We start from the raw sequence: 26,831 nt of genomic DNA on the forward strand, positions 1-26,831 counted from the left end.
AAAGAATATGAGGAATTATTTCCTGAGGAACTACCTCCTATGCGAGACATTCAGCATGCCATTGATCCAGTTCCTGGATCCTCTTTGCCGAACTTGCCCCACTATCGCATGAACCCCAAAGAACATGCCGAGTTAAAGAGGCAAGTAGATGAACTTTTGAGCAAATGCTTGATTCGAGAAATCATGAGTCCATGTGCGGTACCCGCATTGCTTAGGCAAAAAAAGGATGGAAGTTGGCGCATGTGCGTCGATAGTCGAGCCATAAATAAGATCACTGTCAAGTATCGATTTCCAATTCCTAGACTTGATGATATGCTTGACATGATGGCTGGCTCTGTCATCTTTTCAAAAATAGATCTTAAAAGTGGGTATCACCAAATTAGAGTTCGAGTTGGTGACGAGTGGAAGACCGCCTTTAAGACAAAGGATGGTTTATATGAATGGTTAGTTATGCCTTTTGGCTTAACAAATGCACCAAGCACATTCATGAGAATAATGACACAAGTGCTTAGGCCATTCATTGGCAAGTTTTTGGTTGTTTACTTTGATGCTATCTTAATTTATAGTAAAACCAAAACTGCCCACTTGTCTCATCTTCGACAAGTATTTGAGACACTCTAGAGAGAGAAACTATACGCAAACCTGAAGAAATGCACGTTCTTCAGCAATCAAGTTATATTTCTTGGGTTTATTGTCTCAGTTGAGGGTGTGGAAGTTGATCCTGAGAAGGTTAGGGCTATTGTTGAGTGGCCAGAATCCACTAATATTCATGAGGTTCGAAGCTTCCATGGATTGGCAACATTCTATCGGAGGTTCGTTAAAGGGTTCAGTTCCATTATAGCTCCCGTGACGGATTGCATAAAAAAAGGAGAGTTCAAGTGGACCAAGAATGCCACGAAAGCATTTCAAGAAGTTAAGAAGCTCATGACTGAGGCTCCAGTATTGCGTCTACCAGACTTTTCTAAGGTATTTGAGGTTGCATGTGACGCATCTGGTGTCAGAATTGGCGATGTTCTAAGTCAAGAGGGACACCCAGTTGCCTATTTTAGTGAAAAACTTAATGAGGCTCGGCAAAAGTATACCATTTACGAGAAAGAATTTATGCAATAGTCTAGGCTTTGCGCCATTGGAGACACTATCTGCTACCACAAGAGTTTCTGTTATACTCCGACCATCAAGCACTCAGATATCTTAACTCGCAGAAGAAATTGAAATCAATACATGCGAGATGGGTAGAGTATCTGCAAGAGTACACTTTTGTCCTCAAACATCGTCCAGGTGTTGAGAATACAGCTGCAGATGCCCCTCAGTCGTGTCACACTTCTCATGACTTCTAGCCTTCCAGAAGATCAATGCCTCATGTGAATTTCAAGCGTGGAGTCATGTTAAGAACTTATTGAATTCCATGAGTGTAGAAGTCATTGGGTTTGACAAGATAAAAGATGAATATGTCAAATGCCTAGACTTTGGAGTTGTGTATGCTAGCTTGAACGATGGACATTCCGATTTACGTTCTGATTATTTAATACGGGATGGTTATTTGTTCAAGGGAACTATGTTGTGTCTGCCTCGTACCTCCTTACGAGATTTTATGGTATGGGAATTACATGCTGGATGAACTGCAGGACACTTTGGTCAAGATAAGACCATATCATTGGTTGAAGATAGGTTCTATTGGCCTGGATTAAAGAGAGATGTTGCTAGGATTGTTAGCCATTGTCGAACTTGTCAGACAGCCAAGATGCATAAACAAAACATGGGATTTTATACTCCATTGCCAGTAGTACCATATGCCCCATGGGAGGATGTGAGTATGGATTTTGTTTTAGGCCTTCCGAGAACTCAAAGAAGACATGATTCGATATTTGTAGTGGTAGATAGGTTCTCAAAGATGACTCATTTTATCCCTTGTTCTAAGACATCCGATGCTTCTGCCATTGCTCGGATATTCTTTTCTGAGGTTGTGAAACACCATGGTCTCCTAAAGACAATTGTGTCTGATCGTGATGTTAAGTTCACCAGTCACTTCTGGAGAACCTTGTGGGGTATGATGGGAACCGAGTTGAAATTTTCTAGTGCGTACCACCCACAAACAGATGGTCAGACAAAGGTCATTAATAGGAATCTAGGGAATCTCCTTAGGTGTCTTGTTGGTGACAACCTTTCTAGTTGGGATAGAGTTCTACCTCAAGCAGAGTTTTCCTATAATAGTTCTGTGAACCGTAGTACAGGTCTTTCCCCTTTTCAGATGATCACAGGCTATTCCCTTACGAAACCAGTTGACCTTATTCCTGCTGTAGCTAGTGCTAGTTCTAGAGTTTCCGAGTCTGCCGAGTCTTTTGTGCAGCATATTCGAGACTTACATGCAGAGATAAGAAGAAAGATAATAATTAGTAATGAATCTTACAAATCTTGTGCAGATGTACATCGAAGGTTACAAGAATTTAAAGAAGGTGATATGGTAATGGTAAGAATTAGGCCTGAATGTTATGGTAAACGTGTAGTTTGCAAACTACATGCTCGTGGCGCAAGACCTTTTAAAATAATTAAAAAGATTAGTGCTAATGCCTATGTTTTAGATTTACTACCTGACATGGGAATTAGTAATACTTTCAATGTTGAAGACCCTGCACCATACTATGAACCCTTTTCTGCCGTTGAAAATTCCAAATATGTTTCATCACCGCCCATCCCAGTACTACCTTCTTCTAGTTCACCATTACCCAGATTTGACAAAAGAAAAGAGGTAGTAGAAGACATATTGGATGAGAAGATTGTCTCCACTCACACTGACGGAGTCAGAAAGTTCCTAGTTCGATGGCAAGGACGACCACAGATCGATGATTCCTGGATCACAGTTGACGAGCTTTAGGAGCTTGATCCAGATTGTATGTGTGTGTTTTTGTGCCAAAAAACGGGGCAGCAGAAATGATTTCATAAGCGTGAGTTGCTGCCCTCCAATAGGGCAGTAGACACGTTATTTTGGTGTTTAGTTTTCGTACCCCAAAACGGGACAGCAAGGGTACTGTGTTGTTGTGTGTGGGTTGGGGGGGGGGGGGGGGGGGGGGGGCTCCCAAATCGAGACAAAGATCTAGACCTTGTGTTGTGTTCTTTTATGACCCTTTTCATAAACAAAATTTTTTTGACACAAGTTACACTTTATTACTTCAGGATCGCTGCACCTATCTCCCTAGTGGAATCCATCTGCCTTTGGATCACTGCACCTATCTCCCTAGTGCATCACTGCACCTATCTCCCTAGTGGATTTTATCCCTTTGGAAGGTTTGCCAATGAAAGGCTGTACACGCTTCTCGCGTTGGCCTTTGGACCTTAGGTCCCAGGATGATACCACCACACCCTTAATTTTCCCTTCACTCTCCCCCATGTATGATATGCAAATGGGGATTTTGAAGTACATTACCTTTGCCTTCTTTTCCTGCATTCTTTCGCATAAGGGTTAGAAACAATTTATTTTTCATTTCATTTCAGGTAAGCATTTAAAGTAAGCTACACAGGTATCATTAAGACAAAATTGTATACGTAGAACTACATTGCATATGACAAATTATATTGGAAACCATTACAAAACAAGGTCTAGCTGTCACCTGCCTTGTACCGTTCGAGTGTGAAAGACAGAGATGGATTCCACTAGGGAGATAGGTGCAGTGATCCTGAAGTAATAAAGTGTAACTTGTGTCAATTAGGGATTAAATTTTACTAAAAACTAATTAAATTTTACTAAAAACTAATTGGTCCCACCAAAAGAGGATGCGCACGATTCTCCCCAAAGGAAAAATCGTGATTCCCTTCCCCTTTTGAAATTTAAACTCCTATTTTTCCTCCTTTCATTGTTATTTCTTATATTTGATTTAGCTATTGCCATCTATAATCATATCGTACACTGTATAATACTATTAATAGGGTTAGGAGATCTTTTGAGATCTTAATTAAATCTAAGTGGGCCCACAAGGTATTGGGAATTGTGCGCATGTTTTCTCTAGGGTGGAAAACGTGAATTCCTTTCTTGGGCATAAATCTGATTACAGATTTTTCCACGAATTAAATTCCTTTTCATGAAAAACAAATTCTGGATAAAATCTTTAAAGTTATAAGCCCTTTTAAGTTTTACAAAAGGTTAAACAAGAGCCATTAGAACAAAAGAAAAGCACAAAACTTGCCTAATAAGACAAATCCCGTCATAAGGCCATACCCTAATAGGAAATGGCCCATAACTTTCTCAAATCATGTCCAAATCGCGAAATCTTGGGCACGTTGGATAGATAATCGAAATACCCATTTAACGGAACCAAAATGAGGTCAAACGGACAAGATTTGATGCCCCAAAAGTAAGCTATAAGAAAAGTGACGAAAATATAACATGAACCATCGATTTCCCCAATTTCCTTAATCTCTTGCGGATCAAAGGATTTAGATGCTCAAGTGGTATGATTAGTTATTCACTTGAGCTCGATCGATGATTGGAGGAAATCCGGTGGTTGATCCAACGGTCCAAAAGGCTCTAAATCATAAATTGTACAGATGATTACCGAAGATTGAGATCTTTTCGATCAAGATCGTTGATCGAGTGATCTACTGTCTAAATAAATTATCAAATATAGGCAATGCCGATCCTTAATGGGGTCGGGCATTACAGGTGGTAGATGCACTCATGAATGATCCGAATTTAAAATAGGTTTTCTTCGATTCGACGATAGGGTTTTGGACTCTTTTCAGGTTTGTAGCAGTTCAAGAAAGGTGTCAGTTAAGGGTTTTCTGTGGAGTTAAGGGCTCGGTTTTGGACTGTATTCAGGCTCTATAGCAGTTCAAGAAAAGTGTCAGTTTAAGGGTTTTCTGTCGAGTCGAGGGACTGTTGTGTAGTGGTGTGGACTTGTTTAGGTTATAGGGTGGGAATAACGTGGTAGGGTAGATCTGAGAGGGGTTCTTGAATCTGTATCAGGCCAAGGAAGGGGACTGGTTCTCGGGTTTTAACAAGGTGAGGTAGTTGGAGTATAGGAGGGTGTTCGATGGTGGAAAGAGGGTTTAAACTTTTAAAGGTTGCAGGTAGGGATATTAGAACAGTTCTTGAATCTTTAGCAGATCAAGGACTGTTCACAATAAAGAAAATTGGGTTAGGGCTGTCGGCGGGGGAGGTTTTGGTTTGGGGGAAAAGGTACTGGTGTTCTGCACAGAATTTACAGATTTGGTGCTTGGATTAGGCGAAGGATGCAGGGATTAGGACTTGAAAGTAATGAAAATTAAAGCAAGAAGAAATAGAATAAAACCCAGAACCACCCTAGGGTTTCCTTATTTAGAGCAGCCCTTGATCTGTCACATATTCAAGAACTGTTTCAAAACCTAACCTGTAGTTCATTAAACCCCTTTTCCCTCCATTGATCACCTTCTTATACACACTATTGCCCATTGGACCTGTCCTGCATCACATTCTTATATACTAACATGGCAGATTCTACTTTTGGTATTAGCCATTGTTACTTTTGTGGCACTATTGAATTTTCTTAGGTCTAGATGTTGTCTTTCATTATCAGTTAATCACAATTATTATAGACAGGTGGGATTAAATTTTACTTTCCTGTATCTTGCTTAGAATCCTTCATAACAGAAGCTCCTTTTTTACAGGTAATTGTCTCCAGGATGAGATATATATCATCACAAACAGATCGTGCAGTACGATTTGTAGGTCTTTCAACAGCATTAGCAAATGCCCGGTATGTTATACATCAAGTGTTCCTATGAACTTTTCTCATGAAGTTCTACCATGCAAAAAGAAATTCATCTAGTCAAAACTGCGTAATTCTTTATAGTGTCAGCATATTCCCCAAATGCCCTAAATGATTTTGGATGGGTCCAAGATATGAGTGAACACTGCCATTCAAAAAAAAAAGAAAGATATGAGTGAATACATCTTTGCACCTAATAAATCTCCTTAGAAGTCGCCGTTTTCACATTGTTTATGAGAACCAGTCAAAAGTTAAGACAGATACATTAAAATATATGACATCTATGTTCATCTTGCATAGTTATTTCGCCAAGGACCATTCTTTCTTCGCTGAGTATTGCTATGTTGAAGCCACCTACGATGACGAAATTCCATTTGTTGGGAGTTGGGACCATCTCTTAAAGGAAGTCTAACTCGCAAGGTCATATTTCATATACACGGTTGGTCTCACATCAATGACAGACTGATACTCAGATACCTGTGGTGGCTAAATATATTGTGTTGGACATGATATGATACCAATACTTGTACGGGATACTTCATAATACTTATGTTGGTCAAAATATGTTTCTAACATATGCCACTCTAAATTAACTATTATACTTTTCTTTTTAGTGCTGCATATCTTCCCTTATAATTTTTAGTATGAGGGTCTTATAGATCTGATTTTAAATTCATTATTAATTCCATCTTCTAAGCTAAATCTCGCTAAGATTTATGTATTTTAGTTATACATGTTTTTTGAGTATTTTTGTGGAGCATTGTAGACTTATATACACATTTATTGGGTGTATTTAAGAAATAAGGAAATGTCTTTGTTAGCAAGATACATAAAATATCTCTAGGAACCATTATCAAGGCAGTTTTGGCAAACATCCCCATTTACCACTTATTGCTGTTCAAATGCCCTATCAGCATTGTCAATCGCATGGAAGCCATCCAAAGGAGATTCCTGTGGGGAGGACCTAGTGGAAAGAAGGGTATTCCCCTAGTAGCATGCAAGGATGTTTGCAAGCCCATAAAGAGCGGGGGTTTGGGTATCAGGAAAATTAAGGAAGTTAATCACTCTCTTCTAGGGAAGTGGATATGGAGGTTTAGGGAGGATCAATCACAGCTTTGGGCTAAGGTAATTGTAAGTATGGGGCTCTCCCTGGGTTTTGGGAATCTAATGACATTTATGGTAAAAAGCCCCTTACAGTTTGGCGAGATATCATGCGCTTAAAACACAGCTTTAACCAGGGAATCTGGTTCAGAGTATACTTGGGGGACATAATTGGTTTCTGGTACACTTCATGGTGTGCACCCTCTCCTTTGAAGGATCTGTTTCCAGCTCTGTTTTTAGTTGCTGATGATAAGGAGGCCTTGGTGAAAGATTGTTTTGAGAGAAGGTGAAATACTAAAACAGGGTTATCTGGAAACCCGGTTTTAGGAGAAATTTCTTTGATAGAGAACTCCCTGTGGTGGCCAGATTGCTAGAGATGCTAGAAGGTTACTTTATCTGTCGATCTGGCGAGGGCAAGCGGGTTTGGATCTAGGACTCCACTGGGGTATTTACTGTCAAATCGTTTTACAATCAATTGGTACCTGGCTCTGTTTCCCTTATTGAAGCAAAAGTGTGGAAGATTCAAGCTCCTCCAAGGGTTCTCATATTTAGTTGGGCTGCTATCCGGGATAGGATTCAAACAGGACATCCTCAGAAAGTGAAATATGATTATAGTGGATCATTGTGCTTTGTGTTTAGCGGCACGGGAGTCCATTGATCACATTTTTATCCATTGCAGAGTAGCTAGGGAAGTTGCTCAAGTGGGCTGTTGGGCATAATCGTAAGAAACACTTTAAGTTATTTCGTCCCTTCACGTTGTTCCGCTTTCTTTCTAGGTTTGGGATATCTTGGGTATTTCCCTCTAAGCTCTCTGAGTTGTTTGGAAGTTGGTCGTTGATCCCTTGGGAGAAAAAAGGGAAAGTTCTTTGGTCTTTATGTCTCTTAGCTACCTTATGGGTCCTATGGAAGGAAAGGAATGTTAGAGTTTTTTATGGAGTCACCAAATCGCCCGATTTCCTTTTCATTCGAGTTATTGTGCTAACTATAGCTTGGGTGAGAAGCCTTCCTTTATTTCGTTTTGTCTCAGCATATGACCTTTAGGAAGGATGAAGGGTAATATGTCTTAGCAAGGAACACAGAGGTACTATTGTTCAAGTTTGGTAGCCCCCTTCAAATGAGATGGAAATTGAACTTTGATGGATCTAGCATAGGAAATCCAGGTCCAGGTGGTACTGGGTGGTCCTAAGTAGGGGAGCAACTTGGGCGGGCTCAACCCGAACCCGTCGAGTTCAACCCGGGAAAAGGTCGGGTTGGGTTGAGTTCGGGTCGGGTTTGGGTTCGGGTTCGGGTCGAGTTTTCTCAACCCGGGTTGAGTTCGGGTCAGTTTGAGGGCTTGGACAACCCAACCCGAGTTCAACCCGACATATTTAATATTTTTTATATTTTTTAAGCTTAAAATCTCGGATTGGGTCGGGTTCGGGTTGGCAAAAAGGGTTCCTCGGGTGGGGTCGGGTTGGAACTCAGGTTGGGTCAGGTTCGGGTTGAGTAAATGGTTGGTCGGGTCGGGCCGGGTTCGGGTTGAGGCCAACCCGAACCCGACCCGCCTGAGTTGCACCCCTATTCCTAAGGGACCAATGGGGAGCTGTTTTATGGGTGTTTTTAGCCCAATGGATTGATGCTAGGGAGGCAGAAGTCAGAGTGGTTCATCAAGGAATTATGCGGTTGGAAAAGGAAGTTCTTAATCGAGTGATTGTGGAGGGAGGCTCTTTTAATACCATTAGGTGGCTAAGAGGCTCTACTGTTTCTCCATGGTGGTTTGCTCGTTACTTTGATGAAATCCTTGATAAAATTGAAGGTTCCACAATAACTTTCAATCATGTCAAGAGATTAGCTAACGGTGTAGCAGATGGTTTGGCTAGAGATGGAGTAGGTAGGCAAGCTTTGGAGTGGTTTGATTTTTTGCTTCCTTAATTTAGGAATCTATATTGTACTTGGTTTTTTTTTTTTGGCTCGCCTTTCCTCCTCTTTAATAAAATTTTGCTACCATTCAAAAAAAAAATCTTTTGTGTATATGATTAGATAGGATATACCATTTGTGCTAATGTACTATATACAAGAGGGGTGTACTTGTGATTGGCTAAAGTTGTGGTTATAACTACAAGCAGAGACAAGTCGTGGGGGTTGATTTGGCTTCTCCTATCCTCTCATTTTTGTATTTATGCCTTGGGATTTTCTTCATTTCTCTTCTCTCTTCTTAAAAAGATTTTGGCTGTATTTTTCATGGTATCAAAGCCAAGGGTGATCCAACACGTGAAGCAATTTTGGCCCTCTATTTTCTCTATTTGAAACTCCAGACATGCCCTATATTCTATTCGCAAAATAAAGTGGTGTGTGCGCGTCATGGCGTGTGTGTGCCCGAGAACACATATTTCTCAAAGAGATTCCTCTTTTTTCATATTTAGTGAACAAGTGTGTGCCATGATCTTATGCAAGCACATTGGAACTCGCTCTCTTCATTTTTCTCAAAATAAAGTGGCGCGTGTGTTTCTTTTTTATGTAAACATGATTAAAAGCATTTCAATGGCACATTTCTGCCATCGTAATTTGGGATAAAATTACACTCAAGTAAGAAAGCATTTCATAATCTGCCAGTCCTTTTCTGTGCTCCATATTCTGCTAAGGTTATTCTATAAATCTCTAGGTGTTGACTTGTTCTCTTCCTGTAAGCACATCAACATAACCCAGTTAAGCCTCCCTCAAGATGCTGATAAAGTTAATAGTTTCTAATGGTGGTTCCATTCACATATTTATTTTCCATTCCACATTGCAGTAGTGTTACATCTCTCATATTCAAATATTAACCGAAATTGGGTGCATGCTAACATGTGTTTGATTATATGCTTCTTTTTAGAAGTTTCTTATAGTGTCCTGTTTATTTCAGTGATTTAGCTGACTGGTTGGGAGTTGGGGACATTGGGTTATTCAATTTCAAGCCTAGTGTGAGGCCTGTACCTCTTGAAGTTCACATCCAGGCAAGTGAATGCATGTTTCTATTGGCTTTCTTTCTTTTTCTTGTTCTTTTTTGAAAATGGGTTTCTATTGGCTTTCTATTTTGTAATTAAGGTAATCCAAGGTTTCTTTGAATGCAAAAGCTAGTTACAGTTGTATATAGTTTGATGATTGGACAAATGCTATGATTTGTGGACACGGACACGAGTGTCGCGTGTCGACACGGACACGAAGTGTCGGACACGGCAAACTCCCAAAATTTAGAAATGGGGACACGGCTATAATAGAAAGTACATATAATCATAATTTGTGGATACGGATTCGTGTGCCGAGTTTTGACACGGATATGAGGTATCTGACACGGAAACCCTTAAAAATCTAGAAATAGTGGCACACTCATACACGTGCATAGATATAAAGTTACTAAAACTTAAGCAATACATTTAAAGGTGTCTAAAGGAGTGTCGACATGTGTGGACACGAGTGTCGTGTCAGACACGACACGACACGTGTGTCAACAAGAAATTCAAAGTGTCGGCCAAATGATAGGACAAATCTCTCCGTTGACCTTAGATTGAAAGCACATTATCCATGATACTTTTGTTGCGTCTATACTGTAGTTAAATTTCATCTCTACGAAAACCTAAAAGCAGTGTTTTAAAAGGCAGAGTCATTGAGTGAGGATATACCTCACAACTTCTCTGATTTTAAAATTGCAAAACTCAAAATAAAGGGGGGCTGAAAAAATTATGGAAAGACAAGGAATTCTTTAAAAAACCATCTTTCACTTTTAAAGCATAAATCATCATTCAATTACGAAGAAAAATGAAACCTCAAGCATCTGCTACGTCTAAAAAGAAAATAAGCCCCATAAGGTAATGTAATTGTCCAACATATTTCCATGCAACCACTTCATCTAACTGTCACAGTATGCTTCAAACAATTCCAATACGCTTTAAAGAAATTCAAAGCACTACAAGAAATTGAAAAAAAATGAATTTCTCTAAAGAGATTGAAAGTAGAAAGAATAAAAATCATGATTGTACTATGTGCTTATCTCCACAAACTTTGCACCCAAATGGTTGATCTTGGATTCTTTGTGAGAGAAATCACCCTGAAAGAGACGGATTTGATTCCACTGAACAGTTGCAGACTTGCAGCATAATTATGAAAATACTGGTTCTCTAAAACCTAGCCTCAAAGCCCCAAATCTAGTACTTTTCTCATATAAGGGGTGTTTTTATTCATAGAAATAGCCTTTATACCCCCACCCCACAATAAGTAGCTAAACCTTTACAATAAGTTTGTTAACATACTCAACTCAACTCAACTAAGCCTTTGTCCCAAACTAGTTGGGGTCGGCTAAACCTTTACAATAAGTTTATGTTAAAATGAAAAAAAAAAGACAATTAAAATTCAGCTACTTTTGGAACGATGCATTCTCTCAATCTCCCATTTCTTTGATTGCCCATGTTGCTTATATGTTTTCCAATTCAATGAGCTGGGAATCTTACACATTTGGATTCTGAGATCCTAATTCAGAACATATTACATTGTTTGAACAGGGATATCCAGGGAAATTCTACTGCCCAAGAATGAATAGCATGAATAAACCTGCATATGCTGCCATATGTACCCATTCTCCTACAAAACCGGTTCTTATTTTTGTTTCATCTCGCCGCCAAACAAGACTTACTGCACTAGACCTTATTCAGGTGAGTTGTTTCATCAGTGAAGCAACAAAAACTATTTGATTGGTGTTAACTTACCAACTTCTCCAATAGCTTAAGCTGTTGGAGAAAGGCGTTATTTATGCTTTTATACTTTAACACTCTCCAATGGCTTAAGCTTTTGGAGAAGTTGGTAAGTTAACATGGTATCAGAGCCAAAGGACTCAAGTTCAAACCTCCCGGATAGCAAAAATCCACATGCGATGGTCAGCCCAAAGTGGGACCACGTGTTTGCCAAGTGGGCCACACGTGCGGGGGAGGGTTAAAGTATAAAAGATAAATAACACCTTTCTCCAACAGCTTAAGCTTTTGGAGAAGTTGGTAAGTTAACATGGTATCAGAGCCAAAGGTCTCGAGTTCAAACCTCCCGGATAGCAAAAATCCACATGCGATGGTCGGCCCAAAGTGGGACCACATGTGCCACGTGTGTGCCAACTTCTCCAAAGTTAACATGGCTCTGATACCATGTTAACTAACCAACTTCTCCAAAAAGCTTAAGCTATTGGAGAAGTTGGTAAGTTAACATGGTATCAGAGCCAAAGGTCTCGAGTTCAAACCTCCTAAATAGCAAAATCCACATGTGATGGTCAGCCCAAAGTGGGACCACATGTGCCACGTGTTTGCCAAGTGGACCACACGTGCCAGGGAGTGTTAAAGTATAAAAGATAAATAACGCCTTTCTCCAACAGCTTAAGCTTTTGGAGAAGTTGGTAAGTTAACAATTGGTATTAACGGTTCCTTATTGATGTAAAATATAATTTCAGTTTGCAGCGTCAGATGAACATTCGAGGCAATTTTTGAATATGGAAGAAGATGTGTTGGAAATGGTCCTTTCTCAAGTCACTGAACAGAACCTGAGGCACACCTTGCAATTTGGCATCGGGTTGCACCATGCAGGATTGAATGATAGAGATAGGTCTTTGGTTGAGGAACTCTTTGCAAACAATAAAATCCAGGTACCTTTTCTACCATGGCAGAACACAAGTTTCTTAGCATGGTTTTAAATTTCATCCGGTAATTCGGGTGGGACCGAAATTTTGCGAAATCCGAAATTTAGGATTTCCCAAATTTCGACTGAAAGAAATTCAAATTTTTTTTCAAAAAATTATTCTTTTTTCCGAAATTTTGGCCAGTAAATAATTAATTAATTCTTTTTTACCAGATTTCAGCTGAAATTTCAGTTTCAGCCGAGGCCGAAACCGAAATTTAAATCCATGTTTCTTAGTAAGTCGCATTTTTTTTTTTTTTTGCTTATTGACTGTGAGCTTTATCCTTACTTCATATAGGTTTTGGTATGTACCAGCACATTAGCTTGGGGTGTAAACCTTCCAGCTCATCTAGTTATTATTAAGGTGCGTGTGCCCTGCATTTTTGGTTTCTATATATTCATGTATGATCCTTTTTGTGTGATCTTGTATAACAAATCTTCCACTGCTGATGCAGGGAACAGAATATTATGATGGGAAAGCAAAAAGATATGTTGATTTTCCAATTACCGATATCTTGCAAATGATGGGTCGGGCAGGTCGGCCACAATATGACCAGCATGGGAAAGCAGTTATACTTGTCCATGAACCCAAAAAGAGCTTCTACAAGAAGGTTGAATTAGCAGCTAAATAATCAAAGCATAACTTTTTATTAAGTTGTTGTAATCACCTTTTATAATTCTTGTTTGCAGTTTCTTTATGAACCATTCCCGGTTGAAAGTAGCCTGCGGGAGCAGTTACATAATCATTTCAATGCAGAGATTGTTTCTGGTACAATTTGTCATAAAGAGGATGCGGTGCATTATCTCACTTGGACTTACTTATTTCGTCGATTGGTGAGGATTTTTTATTGCTTCGCAATTTTATGCAACACAATTTTATTACCATTTCATGTTTGTTTGCTCAGCCTGAACCATATAGCCTCCAATGTCATGTTACACAATTTTTTTACCATTTCATGTGCCACATATAGCCTCTAATGTTATTTCTGCCTGTTTAGTTTTTTTTAGTTCTAATCACGGTTTTCTCAAACTAAACTTTGATGGATCTAGCTTGGGCAATCCTAGCCCAGCCGGGATTGGACGAGTATTGAGAAATGAAATAGGGGAGGTAATTTGGGTTTTTGCCAGTCCCATTGGTGAGGCGGATGCCTCAAAAGCAGAGGTGTGTGCAGTTCACCAAGGATTAAAACTATTGGCTAGAGATGGTATTAGAGAATGTGGTAATAGAAGGGGACTCCATGAATGTGATCCGTCAGTTAGGCAAAACGGAGAAACATCCGTGGATATTTGATAGGTTTTTCGATTAAAACTATTGGCTAGAGATGGTATAGAGAATGTGGTGGTAGAAGGGGACTCCATGAATGTGATCCATTGGTTAGGCAAAACGGAGAAACATCCGTGGAGATTTGACAGGTTTTTCGATGAGATGTTTGATTGGGTGAGATCCTCTTCTATGATCTTCCATCGTATGTGGCGATCCACAAATTTGGTTGTGGATGGGTTAGCTAGGGAAGGTGTCTCTAAGGAGTCTTTGGCCCTTTTACTCTCTTCCTCCGTGATTATTTAACCATATCTTGTAGTTTCTTGTATTTTTTCTTTCTTTCTAAGTTGTACTCCGACCATCTCGGTCTTTTCATCTGCAATAAATTTGGCTACCATTAGAGGCGAAAAAGTATACACTGGAGGTTTGGAACCCAGAGAAAAATCCGATATAACATCTGAATCTTGAAACCGGATATTCAGTTGTTCAATCTGCGGGTGCTTTGAAAAGCTTTATTCCCGTGTAGACATGATTTGACGGGTCTTTTAGCGGGTTCAGTTTCAGCGGGTAAGGTGCTTATGAGTAGGTGCGTGCGGGTTAGGAGCTTGAGGTACAGGAAGGCTTTCTGGTTCTATTACTGAAAACAAAAAACATAAAAAAAAAGTTCTAATCATGGTTTTAAATTTTTACCGGAATTGATTTGAAATGATTCCACCCTACCGAAACGCATACCAAAACTGAAATGCCTACCGAAACAAAAACTGAAAGTATATATGTTATTATGTTACATTGTTTCTGTCAAAACTTGGAAAAATATTGGTTTTAGTTGGAAATTTCAGTAAAAATCCTATGAAGTCAGACAAATATATGCAAATGAAGGAAATTTATGATGAAACTTCAGTAAATGCTAGAAAATTTAAATTGTTTATTTTATTTAAAATAGATAATATAATTAATTCTTTATTAAAAATATTTAAAAATCATATAAAATTGAACGGACAAGGAAATTATATAAATAACTCAATTCATACTATCGTAGTATTATACTATAATTTATAATTTTATAGCTATTTTTGTATTTTTCTTTTAAAAAAAACCATTTTTTTATATTTTAATGAAAATTAAAAAAAAATGATTAAACTATTAGAAAAACTAAAATATCAAGGCATGTGCAGATTTAGCGATGTCCTATTATACATAATCTTTATGTTGTATTTCTCACTATTTTCGTTTTTTGTTATAATTTTTATACAATATTAAAACTGTTTTGAAAAGGAAAAGCATATTTCTTTGTTGTTAGTGTATTAGTGATATATTAAACCAATATGTGTTACATTATTATATTTATTTGAATTGCATGTGAAATGTAGTGTATGAATTCTGTATAAATATCTTTATGAATTGCATGCGAAATGTGATATGTATTGAATTATCAGACATAGGTGACGGCACTCCACTTGGTGTTTGATGTTGTTCAACCATTATGGGTCAGGTTTTTTCTTATGTGGGGTTTTTGTTTAGTGCTATTTGTGCTTTTTCTAGCACTTCCTAAATTTCCATCATAAATGCCCATCATTTACATATGTTTTCATGTGTTTCCGTGATTTTACAGGGTTTACACTGAAATTTCTATTTGAAACTGACATGTTTTCATTTCCATCGCTATAGAAATGCATCCCGCAACCGAAATCTGAAACCTTGGTTCTAATTACTGATGAATTTCTATTAATTAAGAAAAACCAATGGTGAATGCAAGTATTATCTACCAAGAAGATAATTTGTGCCTTTTCAAATGTTTTTCTCATGCCTTCCCTGGCTTCGACATTGCCCATTTCATTATGTTCGAAATGTTGCATTATCTCACAAATCTTCGTATTTGATGAAACACTCTCTTCTCATTATTCATTAATAGTGCTTCTTTTTACCAACTCCTCTGCATTGGTGAATAAGTCTAGTTGCTCGTTTATTAAGATTTTTTTCTTGGTACCTACATGCATTCTATCAAGACAATCACATGGACCCTCTTTATTTTAAGTGTATTTTGATGGATTCATCGTAATGAAAATGAGGATTCAAGTAAAGTTCCTTGGCAGTGAAGAGTGAGTGTTTTTCTAATTCTGACTTCCGTCTATGATTTTCAGAAATGTTAAAGTTAGAAATTGGTTATTCATTTTTTTGTAAGATGCTCTCCTACTTAAATTTGGAGCCCCACCTGTCCTTTTGTGCAAAATTTATCACAGTTATCAATTAGGCTCTGGTAGACATTCGTGTCTCAGAGAATTGCTTTAATTGTGAGAAGAGTTAGGTAACTGCTGAGGGTCATCTCCTTTAGTGAGACCCATCAAAGCATTTGAGACAATTGTGTGGCTTATAAGTTACTTGTGTAGCAATTTCCTCTATGAAGGTAAAAATGTGCATGAGGCAGAAGAACTGGTGGTGGGATTGGGTGTATGGTCACCCTCACCCCTCCCCCCCCAACAACAACAACAAAAAAAGGAAAAAACCATCTCTGATGGGTACCGGTTCTGTAGGGTGTGTGCATGTTGTTCGCTGCCTTAAGCACTTTATGGTGTTTTATATATACATGTCTTGTGTCTTGTCTCATGTCTGATGTCCTACATATTTTCAAAAATGCTGAGGCATTTCTCTGTTCCCATGTCCATGTCTTTTGTCTTATCTCATCATGTCCGACATATTTTCAAAAATGCTGAGCTATATCTCTGTTCCTATGTCCGTGTCCATATATATTTCTTCTTTTTTTCTTTTTTGGTGTTTGTATCTAGGTATCAGATATTATGCTCCCTTATCAATATGTGTTAGTTAATGCTTACATTCTATCTGTTGGATTTTGTCTCCCTTATCAATATGTGTTAGTTAATGCCTAAATTCTGTCTATTAGATTTTGCTTGACTTTGTTTCACATATCATAGATTGATTCATCTGGCTTGACTTCTGACACTGTCCAATGCTGACAATAAAAACATTGATATAGAGACATGACTAAACTCTTATGGAAGTATACAGAAAAAATATGTTGACATAAACCTGTAAAATTTGTAAAAATATCCTTTGAATTAGAACAGGCAATGTTAGCTGTGTAATTTTATTACAATATTTTTGAAGCTGCGATGTGAACATTCATAGACATAGTTGTAACGATTTTGCAGTAAACTTGAATCATAGCCATAGTTTCTTTTTGCTCAGAGTTCAAGCTAAAGGCTAAATTTTGAAGTATTGTATGATGCACCCATGACTAAAGGCACTTTGTTTTTATCAAATTATTTTGACACCATAATGCATCTTCCTTTCATAATGTGTTGTTGGCATTTATCTGCTGTAGTGCATGCCTATCTCAGAAAGATCATAACTGTAAACCTTCCCATTTGGCAGGCTGTGAATCCAGCTTACTATGGACTGGAAGATACTGAAACCAAAACTCTAGATTCATATTTGTCAAGGTAGTAATATAATTAGTTGATCCTTGGGATTTTCTTATGTAAGTGTGCTGCTAGTCATCCCTTAGTTGATAACTATACATTCTTGACCTTTTCTTCAAGCAGGTTAGTGCAAGATACATTCGAAGATCTAGAAGATAGTGGATGCATCAAGATGAATGAAAACAGTGTTGAACCTCTGATGTTGGGTTCAATAGCATCTCAATATTACCTTAGTTACATGACAGTATCAATGTTTGGTTCAAATATAGGCCCTGATACTTCACTTGAAGTAAGTTTAGACCCTGTGCTAGACCTTGAATGGTTCATTTTTTATTTACTGTTTTATTAATAGCTAATGGTCTTCATTTTCTTATGCCCCTTGTTGTTTTCTCCTTATAAATCCCAGGTTTTTCTGCACATTCTTTCTGGTGCTTCCGAGTATGATGAGCTTCCTGTGCGGCATAATGAGGTGAGTTTATGCCCCTTAATCTTCCAAGCTTTTAAATGTTAACAAGTCAAATGTTAGATGACTGTGAATCATAAGATTGTTAGATGACTGTGGGCCCATATTTTTGCGGTGATCCAAAGCATTCATTTGAAAGGACCTTACTTAGATATGGTGTCCACAAAAAATCAGGTGGTTAGGATCATCCTAACCCTTCCATTTGTGGAGGGAAAATGGGCAGATTTGTGGAGAAACAGTATCTGTCCATTTTGCCATCCACTTTTGGATGGGTTATCATGATCCTATGGATCTGATTTTTGTTGGGGTGCAACTTGGGTCGGGCTCAACCCGAACCCGACGGGTGGTTCAACCCAATTTTGGCTCGGGTTGGGTTGGCATTTTCTTGGGTTGGGTTGGGTTAGGGTTGGGAAAAGCCAACCCGATTTAATTTCAGGTTGGGATAGGGTTGAGGCCTGGCAACCCGACCCAAACCCGAACCCGAACCCGGCCTCCGTCATCTAATTTTATCATGATATTCTTAGGATTATGTTTTTTTTTTTCTTGTAGTTTTTTTGTTTGGCCCTATATGAACCTGACTCAACCCGACCCGATTTGGAGGCGGGTTGGGTTAGGGTTGACCATCCTCAACCCGACACTCGGGTTGGGTCGGGTTAGGGTTGAGGGAATGCTATCTCGGGTTGGGTTAGGGTTGGCCTCAACCCGACCCGCGTTGCACTCCTAGATTTTTGGTACACACCCTATTTATGTAAGGACCTGTCAAATGAATGCTTTGGATCACCCCAAAAATGGAGGCCCACATGAGTTTTTGACGCTCGAGCTCAGATAGCTTATCTGAGCTTGAGCTTGGAAACAGTTTTCCCTATATGTGTGTGTGTGTGTGTGTGTGTGTGTGTGTGCGCGCGGGCGTGCGCACATGAGAGAGAGAGAGAGAGAGAGAGAGAGAGAGAGAGAGAGAGAGAGAGAGAGAGAGAGAGAGAGAGAGAGAGAGAGAGAAGAAATTGACATCCTTTCAAGATAGATATGAGGAAGAGGTTCTGGTTGATGCTTTCTGAAGTAGATGAAGCCAGTATGAAAACAAACAATCCATGGGTAGTATTTGGACCCAAGGATCCAAGGAAAGGCAGAATATTCGATGGAAGAACATCAGCTCCTTTGAACAACCTGTTATAATTGGAATGCCATCTATCCTGAAATTCTCATTAAGTTGATGATAAAATCCATGGATATATGATGTTGGGAGAGAAAAGTTAAATACAATGTTTACATTCTGAAAATACAGAGGTGCAACTCCTATTTTCATGTGTCCCGATAATGTTACTTCCTTGCTCCTTGTAGGAAGGTACCCTAGTTGTGAATTTTTTGGTTTTTTTTTTATATGTTTATCTTGCTTTCCCTTTTTACATTGATTTTTAAAGACATCAATAATTAAGAATGATGGATCCTTAGTGTATGCTGCTTATCATTAGACTTGAACAGTTGAATCCAATGTGATGTTATGTCAGAACTGAACTCATGCGCAATATGATAGATTTGGTTTTCGTATCTGCATTTTCAGTTCAAATTCCAACTTTGAGGCTCATCAGTATTTTTCAAAGATGGCAGTACAGTATTCCTTTGGTGATCAAGAGTACTTTCCTTTGGTAATGTAAAGTAATCCTCTGGTGATCAATTCAAGAGTACTTTCCTTCGATGGCCTTTTATAAGACATTATATTTCATAGATAGGCACGTCCATGCTGATAGAAGCATTCCACATATGAAATTTCAAAAAGTAAAAGGCATCAACTTGGTAGGATATTAATGATGTTACATATATACTATGATTTGTAGACATGGATTTGCACACTTTATTCCTGTGTCGACACATGTCGACATGGACACGGCTGTGGACTCTTATCGAAACAGACTTAGATACAGCATCACATCCCTTGCCTAAACCTACACTCCTAACCTTCGTTATGGTGATAACTAGGCGGATGTTTATTTTTGTTCTTGTCCTTCTCTCTTTGACTTTTCAACGGGGCTTCTTCTTTTCTGTCTCTGTTTTAATTTATTGCTATGGTTTCGAGCTCTGAGAAACCTTCGTTAATGGCCGCGGATGTAAGCTTTCTGATTCAGATCTTGAACGGATACAAGGAAGAGCAGGTGAAGGGAGGAGGGGGGAATGGAAAGCAGAGCTTTGGATAATCTCATAGCTTCATTCGAATACCAGTGTTTGCACGCTAGAGAAGGTAAAACCGACTCCAGAGGGAGTGGAGGGAGATTTGGGAAAAAAGCGCGTGCAGTGCAGCGACGGATCATTGTCGTTGCCTCTCAACATCAGCCCGTCCCCATCATCGTTTTCTATCAGAGGCTGTGTAGAGGAGAAGAGAAATTGTCGAGGCTCTCAAGTTTGCCCATGACGGCTTGCATCGCTCTTCGATGAGATTCGGGATAATGTAGGTTCCTCGTCGATCTGTTTTCCCCACATTAAAAGATCACCCAATGGGGCGGCGGATAGTCTAGCTAGGAGATGAGTTCGGTTGGAGGTTTTAGAGTATTTTGATTTCCTTCCACCTTGAGTTTCTTTTAACCTGTCTTTTCTATATTATGTGCTTATCTTTTGCATTTTATTTGATTCCTGTCTTTGTACTTCTATCAGACCACCTCAGTCTATATTAATGGAGTTCTGAACCATTCAAAAAAAAAAAAAGAATACTTTATATATATATATATATATATATATATATATATATATATATAAGCTACTATATGCTATCAGTATCAAATCTCAAGATGTTAAATTCTTTTCACTGGAATTTCACTGGGGCACAAGCCCATCTTTTTTTCTCCGTAGTTATTTATCTATTTAATGCTCTTAGGAAAACATCAACGAGGCATTATCTGAAAAAGTTCCATATCTGGTGGATATGCATAACCTCGATGACCCGCATGTGAAAGCAAATTTACTTTTCCAGGTCAGCATCCTACTCACCTTCATTTTCCAATTTGACATAATAAAATACCATCAGTTTCAGTATTGTTTGAGTCATTATTTCCTTGGTCTCCATTAAATATGCAATATTTTAGCTTGCTCTTTCAATTTTACATATCAGTAAGCTTTGGCATTTCAGGCACACTTTTCACAGTTACAATTGCCAATCAGCGATTATGTAACAGACTTAAAATCAGTTCTGGATCAAAGTATACGTATAATCCAGGCTATGATTGACATATCTGCCAACAGTGGATGGCTTTCAAGCACAATAACTTGTATGCATCTTCTGCAAATGGTCATGCAGGTAATTCTTTTTATGCCTGTCATCCAACATTTACATGTTAGCATTAACCATAAACTTGAATGTGTAATGCTGAAATAAGTTCCTATATTTGATTAATTGTTGCCTGGGGGCTGAAATTGCCTATGAATCTTGTGTTTTTGGGAGGGGTTTTAGGGCTTTATGAGCAGGGGTTCTTTTAATCCGTTTGGATGCCAGAATTATTTTGGTTCTTGGGACTTTTGTGGAACAAAAAACTTCCTGAGAGATTGGTGGGGAAAAAAACTCCCTGGAAGTACCCTGGTAAAATAAAAATCCCATGTTTGGTTGACCGGACAATGGTGGGAAAATAAAAATCCTGGTAAAATAAAAATCCCATGCTTTGTTTGGTTGCTTGAACTGTTGGGAAGACAAAAGTTCTTCTTTTGGTTATTTTGGTTCCTTGGATTTCGTGCGGGATTATTTTGGTTCATGGGATTTTTTTTTCCAGCTTTGGGTTTCGTGCGGGGTTATTTTGGTTTGTGGGATTCTTTTTTGCCCACTATATAACTAGCAATCAAACATGGGTTTCCTGCGGAAATTCCACAAAAGTCCCAAGAACCAAAAAAATTCTGGCATCCAAACGGAGCTTAGGTTAAGTGGGGGGCCCAAAGGCTAGGGGATTTAAGAGAGGGTACAGGGGAATGAGTCGTGGGCCATGGTATTGGCTAATAGGATATATATGATAGTTCTAAAGGGTTCAGTCATGGGTAATTGGGCTTGGGTAATGGGTCTTGGGTTACAACGGGCCATAAATTGATATGGACATCCCCCACATGTAAGCTTTTTTTTTTGTAAATTAAAAAAAATAAAAAGGACGATCCCCCACATGTAAGCTAACTAAAATGCAATAAAAATATTAAAATAAATCGTAAACAAAAGAAATAAGACATGCCCGTCTTATTAGTAACGTAAAAGCCAAATCATAATTATGTCATTTAACTGAATAAGGCATTAACTAAATTCCAAACCACAGCAAAAAAAAAAAAAAACAGGGCGGCCAGTGCAAGAGGCTCCCGCCATTGTGGGTATGGGGAGGGCTAGATGTATGCAGCCTTACCCCTGCTTTGCAGAAAGGCTGTTTCCGTGACTCGAACCCGTGACCACCAGGCATTAACTAAATACCAAACAAAAGCAAATATGACAAAATTGCCCCCTCTCAAAGTACAAGATATTAACTAAATACTAAACAAATTAAAACCGCTAACTCTTAACAATATCATATCTATACATATTATAATATATAATACCATTCAATATATATATATATATATATAGAGAGAGAGAGAGAGAGAGAGAGAGAGAGGAAACTGTTGGTGAGCTTAAGCTCACCAAACTTATGGTGAGCTAGCTTGCCCAATCACATGGGTCCCACATTTTGGGGAGTGATCCAAACCATTCATTTGCAAGGCCTTATCATAGATAGGGGGTGTACCAAAAATCAGCTCCATAGGATCATCCTAACCCCTCCATTTGTGGAGGACAAAAATGGGGCAGATTTGTGTCTGTCCATTTTTGTCCTCCACAAATGGAGGGGTTAGGATGATCCTATGGAGCTGATTTTTGGTACACCCCCCATCTATGTAAGGGACTTTCAAATGAATGGTTTGGATCATCCTAACAAAGTGGGCCCCCATGTGATTGGGCAAGCTAGCTCACCATAAGTTTGGTGAGCTTAAGCTCACCAACAGTTTCCTCTCTCTCTCTCTCTCTCTCTCTCTCTATATATATATATATATATATATATATATATATATAGAGGACTCCCAATCACTACATTGACTTCCAATTATTTATTGTAGCCAGATGTCGCCCGTGAAGTAAATCATCGCACCTACGATCCAACCAATTGGGAAAATCTTTTTCAAAGATTCTATATGAATTTCTATATGAAACCGAGATAGTTACCAGAGGTTTTCCCTTACTTTGTCCGCGTCAACAAACAATTCGAAATACCAGAGGGTTGCCCAAAAGCGGTATATAAGGCGTACCCAGTAAAGCTTACAAGTGAACCAGATATGGAGATGGCGACTAGGGTTGCTGTTTCCATTATTAGATAATTTCAAGAATGATGCCATGTGAATCGCTAGAAACATGTGAAGTGTACATATATATATATATATATATATATATATATATATATATATATATATAAAATGCTGGGAAATCATTATGAAAAATAGACATATATCCATTACTTAGCATATGAGAATGTATATGTGGCAAAATGCAATAAAGAAAAGGATAGCATATGAGAACCATTCCAAAAAAAAAGAAAAAAGGATTGCATGTGAGAATGTAAATGTGGCAAAATGTAATATAGAAAAGGATTCCACAAGCTATGTTTCACTGGTGGCTTCATTGGACTTGACCATACAAGATATGTATTGAAATCGGCAAACCTTGAGTCAAGATGTAGTTGAGTGAAGACGTAAAAATTGTATAAATATCTGAGAAATTTTTGTAGAAACAAATCCACGCCTGTAGTGTCAATGTTATTAGGAGTTAAGCATCATAGCCCATTGGTTATCAATTTTTAACCATAAAATCTGAAAAAGAAGTCATTGTTTAGTTGTTCTGATTTAAGTTTTATCCTGCATAAACTATCTTTCAATGAAATGAATTTCTATTAATTAGTTCCCTACTGTATCCAGCAGCTCTGATTGTTCTCCACAGGAAATATGTCTTTCTTGATTGTTCATCTATGATGTATTACTGTATCAGTGTTTTTGCTTATATTTGCTACTGGTATCCAGCAGCTCTGGTTGTTATCCGCTAGAAAAATGTCTTTCTTTATTGTTCATCCATGATATATTACTGTATTTGCTTGCAGGGATTATGGTTTGATAAAGATTCTTCCCTATGGATGTTGCCATGCATGAATGATGATCTTCTTAGTTTCCTTGGCACAAAAGGCATCTCAAATATGCAACAGCTCTTGGGTCTCTCTAGGATGAAGTTACAGATGTTACTCCAAAATTTCCCTGCTCCCCAGTTGTATCAGGTATTGCTTGGTTTTTCTGTCAAGTAAATCTAGCTGCTGTGTTTTTCTATGTGGATGAATTTCAATTTGGATTTGCTTGTTGGGCAAATTACCATCTGTTTATATGGTAGTTTCTTTAGTTTTCACAAATTTGCATGTTGGGTACGATTGCCTTTTGCAAGACATATTACCAGGTACAGGTAACAGCTGACAATCTAGAAGCAGTGGATTTATAATTTTTACTTGATAATACCTGTAATTCTGAATTTAAAGTGGCATCTTCTAAAAGTTTGTACCAAAGAGATTGTTCCCCTATTATTTGGCAGCTTCACTCTTCCATCCATGTTCTTTTGGCCAAATTTTCCCTTGGAGAGTCAGTTAAACCACGGCATTAACTTGTTAATTTCTTTAATTCTTGAACCATGTTCATCATAACCATCCAGGAGAGATTAGGCATATCCGAGTATCTGAAACTGACACACTGTACCTGGGAAGAATTTGCAGACCATCTGCACTATCTACATTACATAACTTGCAATGAATTGCTTTGGTATACTGGCTTCATGTGAATTTCCAATTATCTGTTTTTTTTGTTCACTATTCTGTATCTTTTTGTCTTTTTGAAGGTTGGTAAAACTGTCGGTATTTGTTATCAGGAAGCTTGAATTGAGCAACCTGCATCGTGGATTCCATATTTGGTCTTGTAATTCTGTAAACATTTGCCTATTTGTCCATGTTTTGGCCATAGCTATTTCAAAGCTAGTCATGGGAAACTGCTCCATTGTGATGCACTTTGGAGGCAGATAGAAGTGACATTGCCCAAAAATAGCAGCAGCAGAATTGTGTTGGAAGCTAGTTATCCGGAAGCTCAGTTAAACAAAAAAAGAGCCCACTTTGTAAGCTCTAAGAAAATAGGAAATGCAATTCCAAGATAATATGGAACTTATATTTTCTTTTCTTAAAAAAGTGGCTAATAGGAATGCATTGCACCATGCTTCTTTTAGCACCAAATGCTTGAAACTTCTACTAGAGGAACTTCTAATCCTCATGATGCTCTTTGGATTCTAATAGCTTTTTTTTTTTTTTTTTGGTTCTTTTTGCTGCTTCCTCTAGTTCTCGATGTGGTTGGAAACTCAGTAATAAGCCAATCAAGTCACAGGGAACATATTTTTTGATGTCATGGAATAATGCTGTTTTCCTATGATTTAGCTAATACTTTGAATTTATTGCCGACCCATATGTCATGTCGTGTCCGACACGACACCCGTGTCCACACGTGTCGGCACTCCTTTGGACACTTTTAAAGGTATTGCTAGAAGTGTATGTGGACACATTTTTGTACATTGTCAACTGTGACATTCAGTTTTATTATTGAATATTTTGTTTACCTCTTTTCTTATTAGGTCTTCTTTTATTATAAACTCTTCTTTTAGCTCTTCTTTAAGAATATTTGTTGCTATATCCCCTCCCATAAACCTAAAACCCTGATCAAATTCTTATTCCAATACTATATTCATTGTATCAAATCGTGGGGATGGAAGAGAACTAGATTAAAATGATGAATGCGTTGTTATTTGTTTATCTCATATTTGTTTTAGATTATAGTTGATTAATTCTAACATTTATTAGTTTGTTAAATGGCTATCATATTTATACTGTTACAACTCATGATAGCAATAAGGAGTTTTATATGTATGTATGTGTCACCATTTCTAGATTTTTAGATGTTGCCATGTCAAACAACTCGTATCTGTGTTGAAACTCAACACATGAATCAATATCTATAAATCATGATTATATACTCAACTCAACTCAACTCAACTAAGCCTTTGTCCCAAAGTAGTTGGGGTCGGCTAATGAATCCTTTAGAAAATTTTCATGAAGAAGGTGAAAGGATCTGCCTAGCTCAAATTGACTAAATTTTGTATACTTTGTATTTTAGCCATGTCCCCGTTTCTAAATTTTGGGGGTTTGCCGTGTCCGACACTCCGGGTCCGTGTCGACATGCGACACTCGTGTCCGTGTCCACAAATCATAGCTGTTTTCTCATTCATTCACTGGCACCTTTGAGAGTTGAAGGGAAGGTTTTTTTGGTAATCAGCTAGACATTCTAGCTTTGAAGACCACTGGTCTCTATATATCCAAGCAATTTACTGTCCGTTTGTTTTTCTTTTGCCCTTATTTTGTTTCTCTTTTCCTTGCTTTGCTTCTTAACTTGATGGTGTGGCACTAGACAATGCCCAAGTTTCCTTGGGGTCCCAATTCCAATAGAACAGGGATGGAGATTGCTAGAGGGCGAAGGCAATGGAAGCCCCACCGGAGAATCTGGAATCCAATCAATTAAGAAAAATAATGCCATCTTCCCAGTGGAGGCCCTCTTCTTAGCATGATGCTGTGGCACTAGAGATTGCTCATGTTTCTTCCACAAGCAATCCACAGACCTGTCTCTTGTTTCTTTGTTTGGCTTTTTTTTCTTCAAAATTCTGCATTAGCAAGTTAATGATGCCTTCGATCATTCATTGTTTTCTTATACTTTTTGCTTCAAATAGTGTGTTGACTATTTTTATAATTAAACATCAATCTACATTTCGATATAAAAATGCATGCCTCTTCAATATAAAGTATACAATTTCTGTACGATATTTTTTATTAATACTTAATTTTTTGCAAGCGTGCATAAGATATGTTTTCAATGATTTGTCATGATTTGGGTAGCAGGAGTCAGAATGCCCAAAAATGTGTATCTGTCCACTTATTTTTCTTATATAAGTTAAATCAAAATCAGAAATTTTGTGGGAAAATAAAAGCATTCTTCTATGCATGAGTGTAAGATGTATTTTTCTCCTTCATCTGCAAGTTTGTGAGCTTGATTTGCCTCTTGTG

The 26,831-nt window shown here is 38.2% G+C and overlaps 1 protein-coding gene across 1 annotated transcript in view; it reads left to right on the forward strand.

The window, feature by feature from the left end:
* Positions 1-26,831, forward strand: part of LOC143856698 (U5 small nuclear ribonucleoprotein helicase) — a 93,102-nt gene that overhangs the window by 60,271 nt on the left and 6,000 nt on the right. The window contains exons 32-44 of the mRNA XM_077366969.1: positions 5,638-5,726; positions 9,721-9,811; positions 11,354-11,503; positions 12,283-12,474; positions 12,805-12,870; positions 12,962-13,117; positions 13,197-13,340; positions 17,158-17,225; positions 17,328-17,493; positions 17,611-17,673; positions 20,531-20,626; positions 20,783-20,950; positions 23,799-23,969. Of these exons, the coding sequence (XP_077223084.1) occupies positions 5,638-5,726; positions 9,721-9,811; positions 11,354-11,503; positions 12,283-12,474; positions 12,805-12,870; positions 12,962-13,117; positions 13,197-13,340; positions 17,158-17,225; positions 17,328-17,493; positions 17,611-17,673; positions 20,531-20,626; positions 20,783-20,950; positions 23,799-23,969 (1,620 nt within the window). The remainder of the gene's footprint in view (positions 1-5,637; positions 5,727-9,720; positions 9,812-11,353; positions 11,504-12,282; positions 12,475-12,804; positions 12,871-12,961; positions 13,118-13,196; positions 13,341-17,157; positions 17,226-17,327; positions 17,494-17,610; positions 17,674-20,530; positions 20,627-20,782; positions 20,951-23,798; positions 23,970-26,831) is intronic.

Source organism: Tasmannia lanceolata, unplaced genomic scaffold, assembly GCF_043159265.1.
Source record: "Tasmannia lanceolata isolate RefF3 unplaced genomic scaffold, GAP_Taslan_0.1 ptg000003l, whole genome shotgun sequence".
NCBI lineage: Eukaryota > Viridiplantae > Streptophyta > Magnoliopsida > Canellales > Winteraceae > Tasmannia > Tasmannia lanceolata.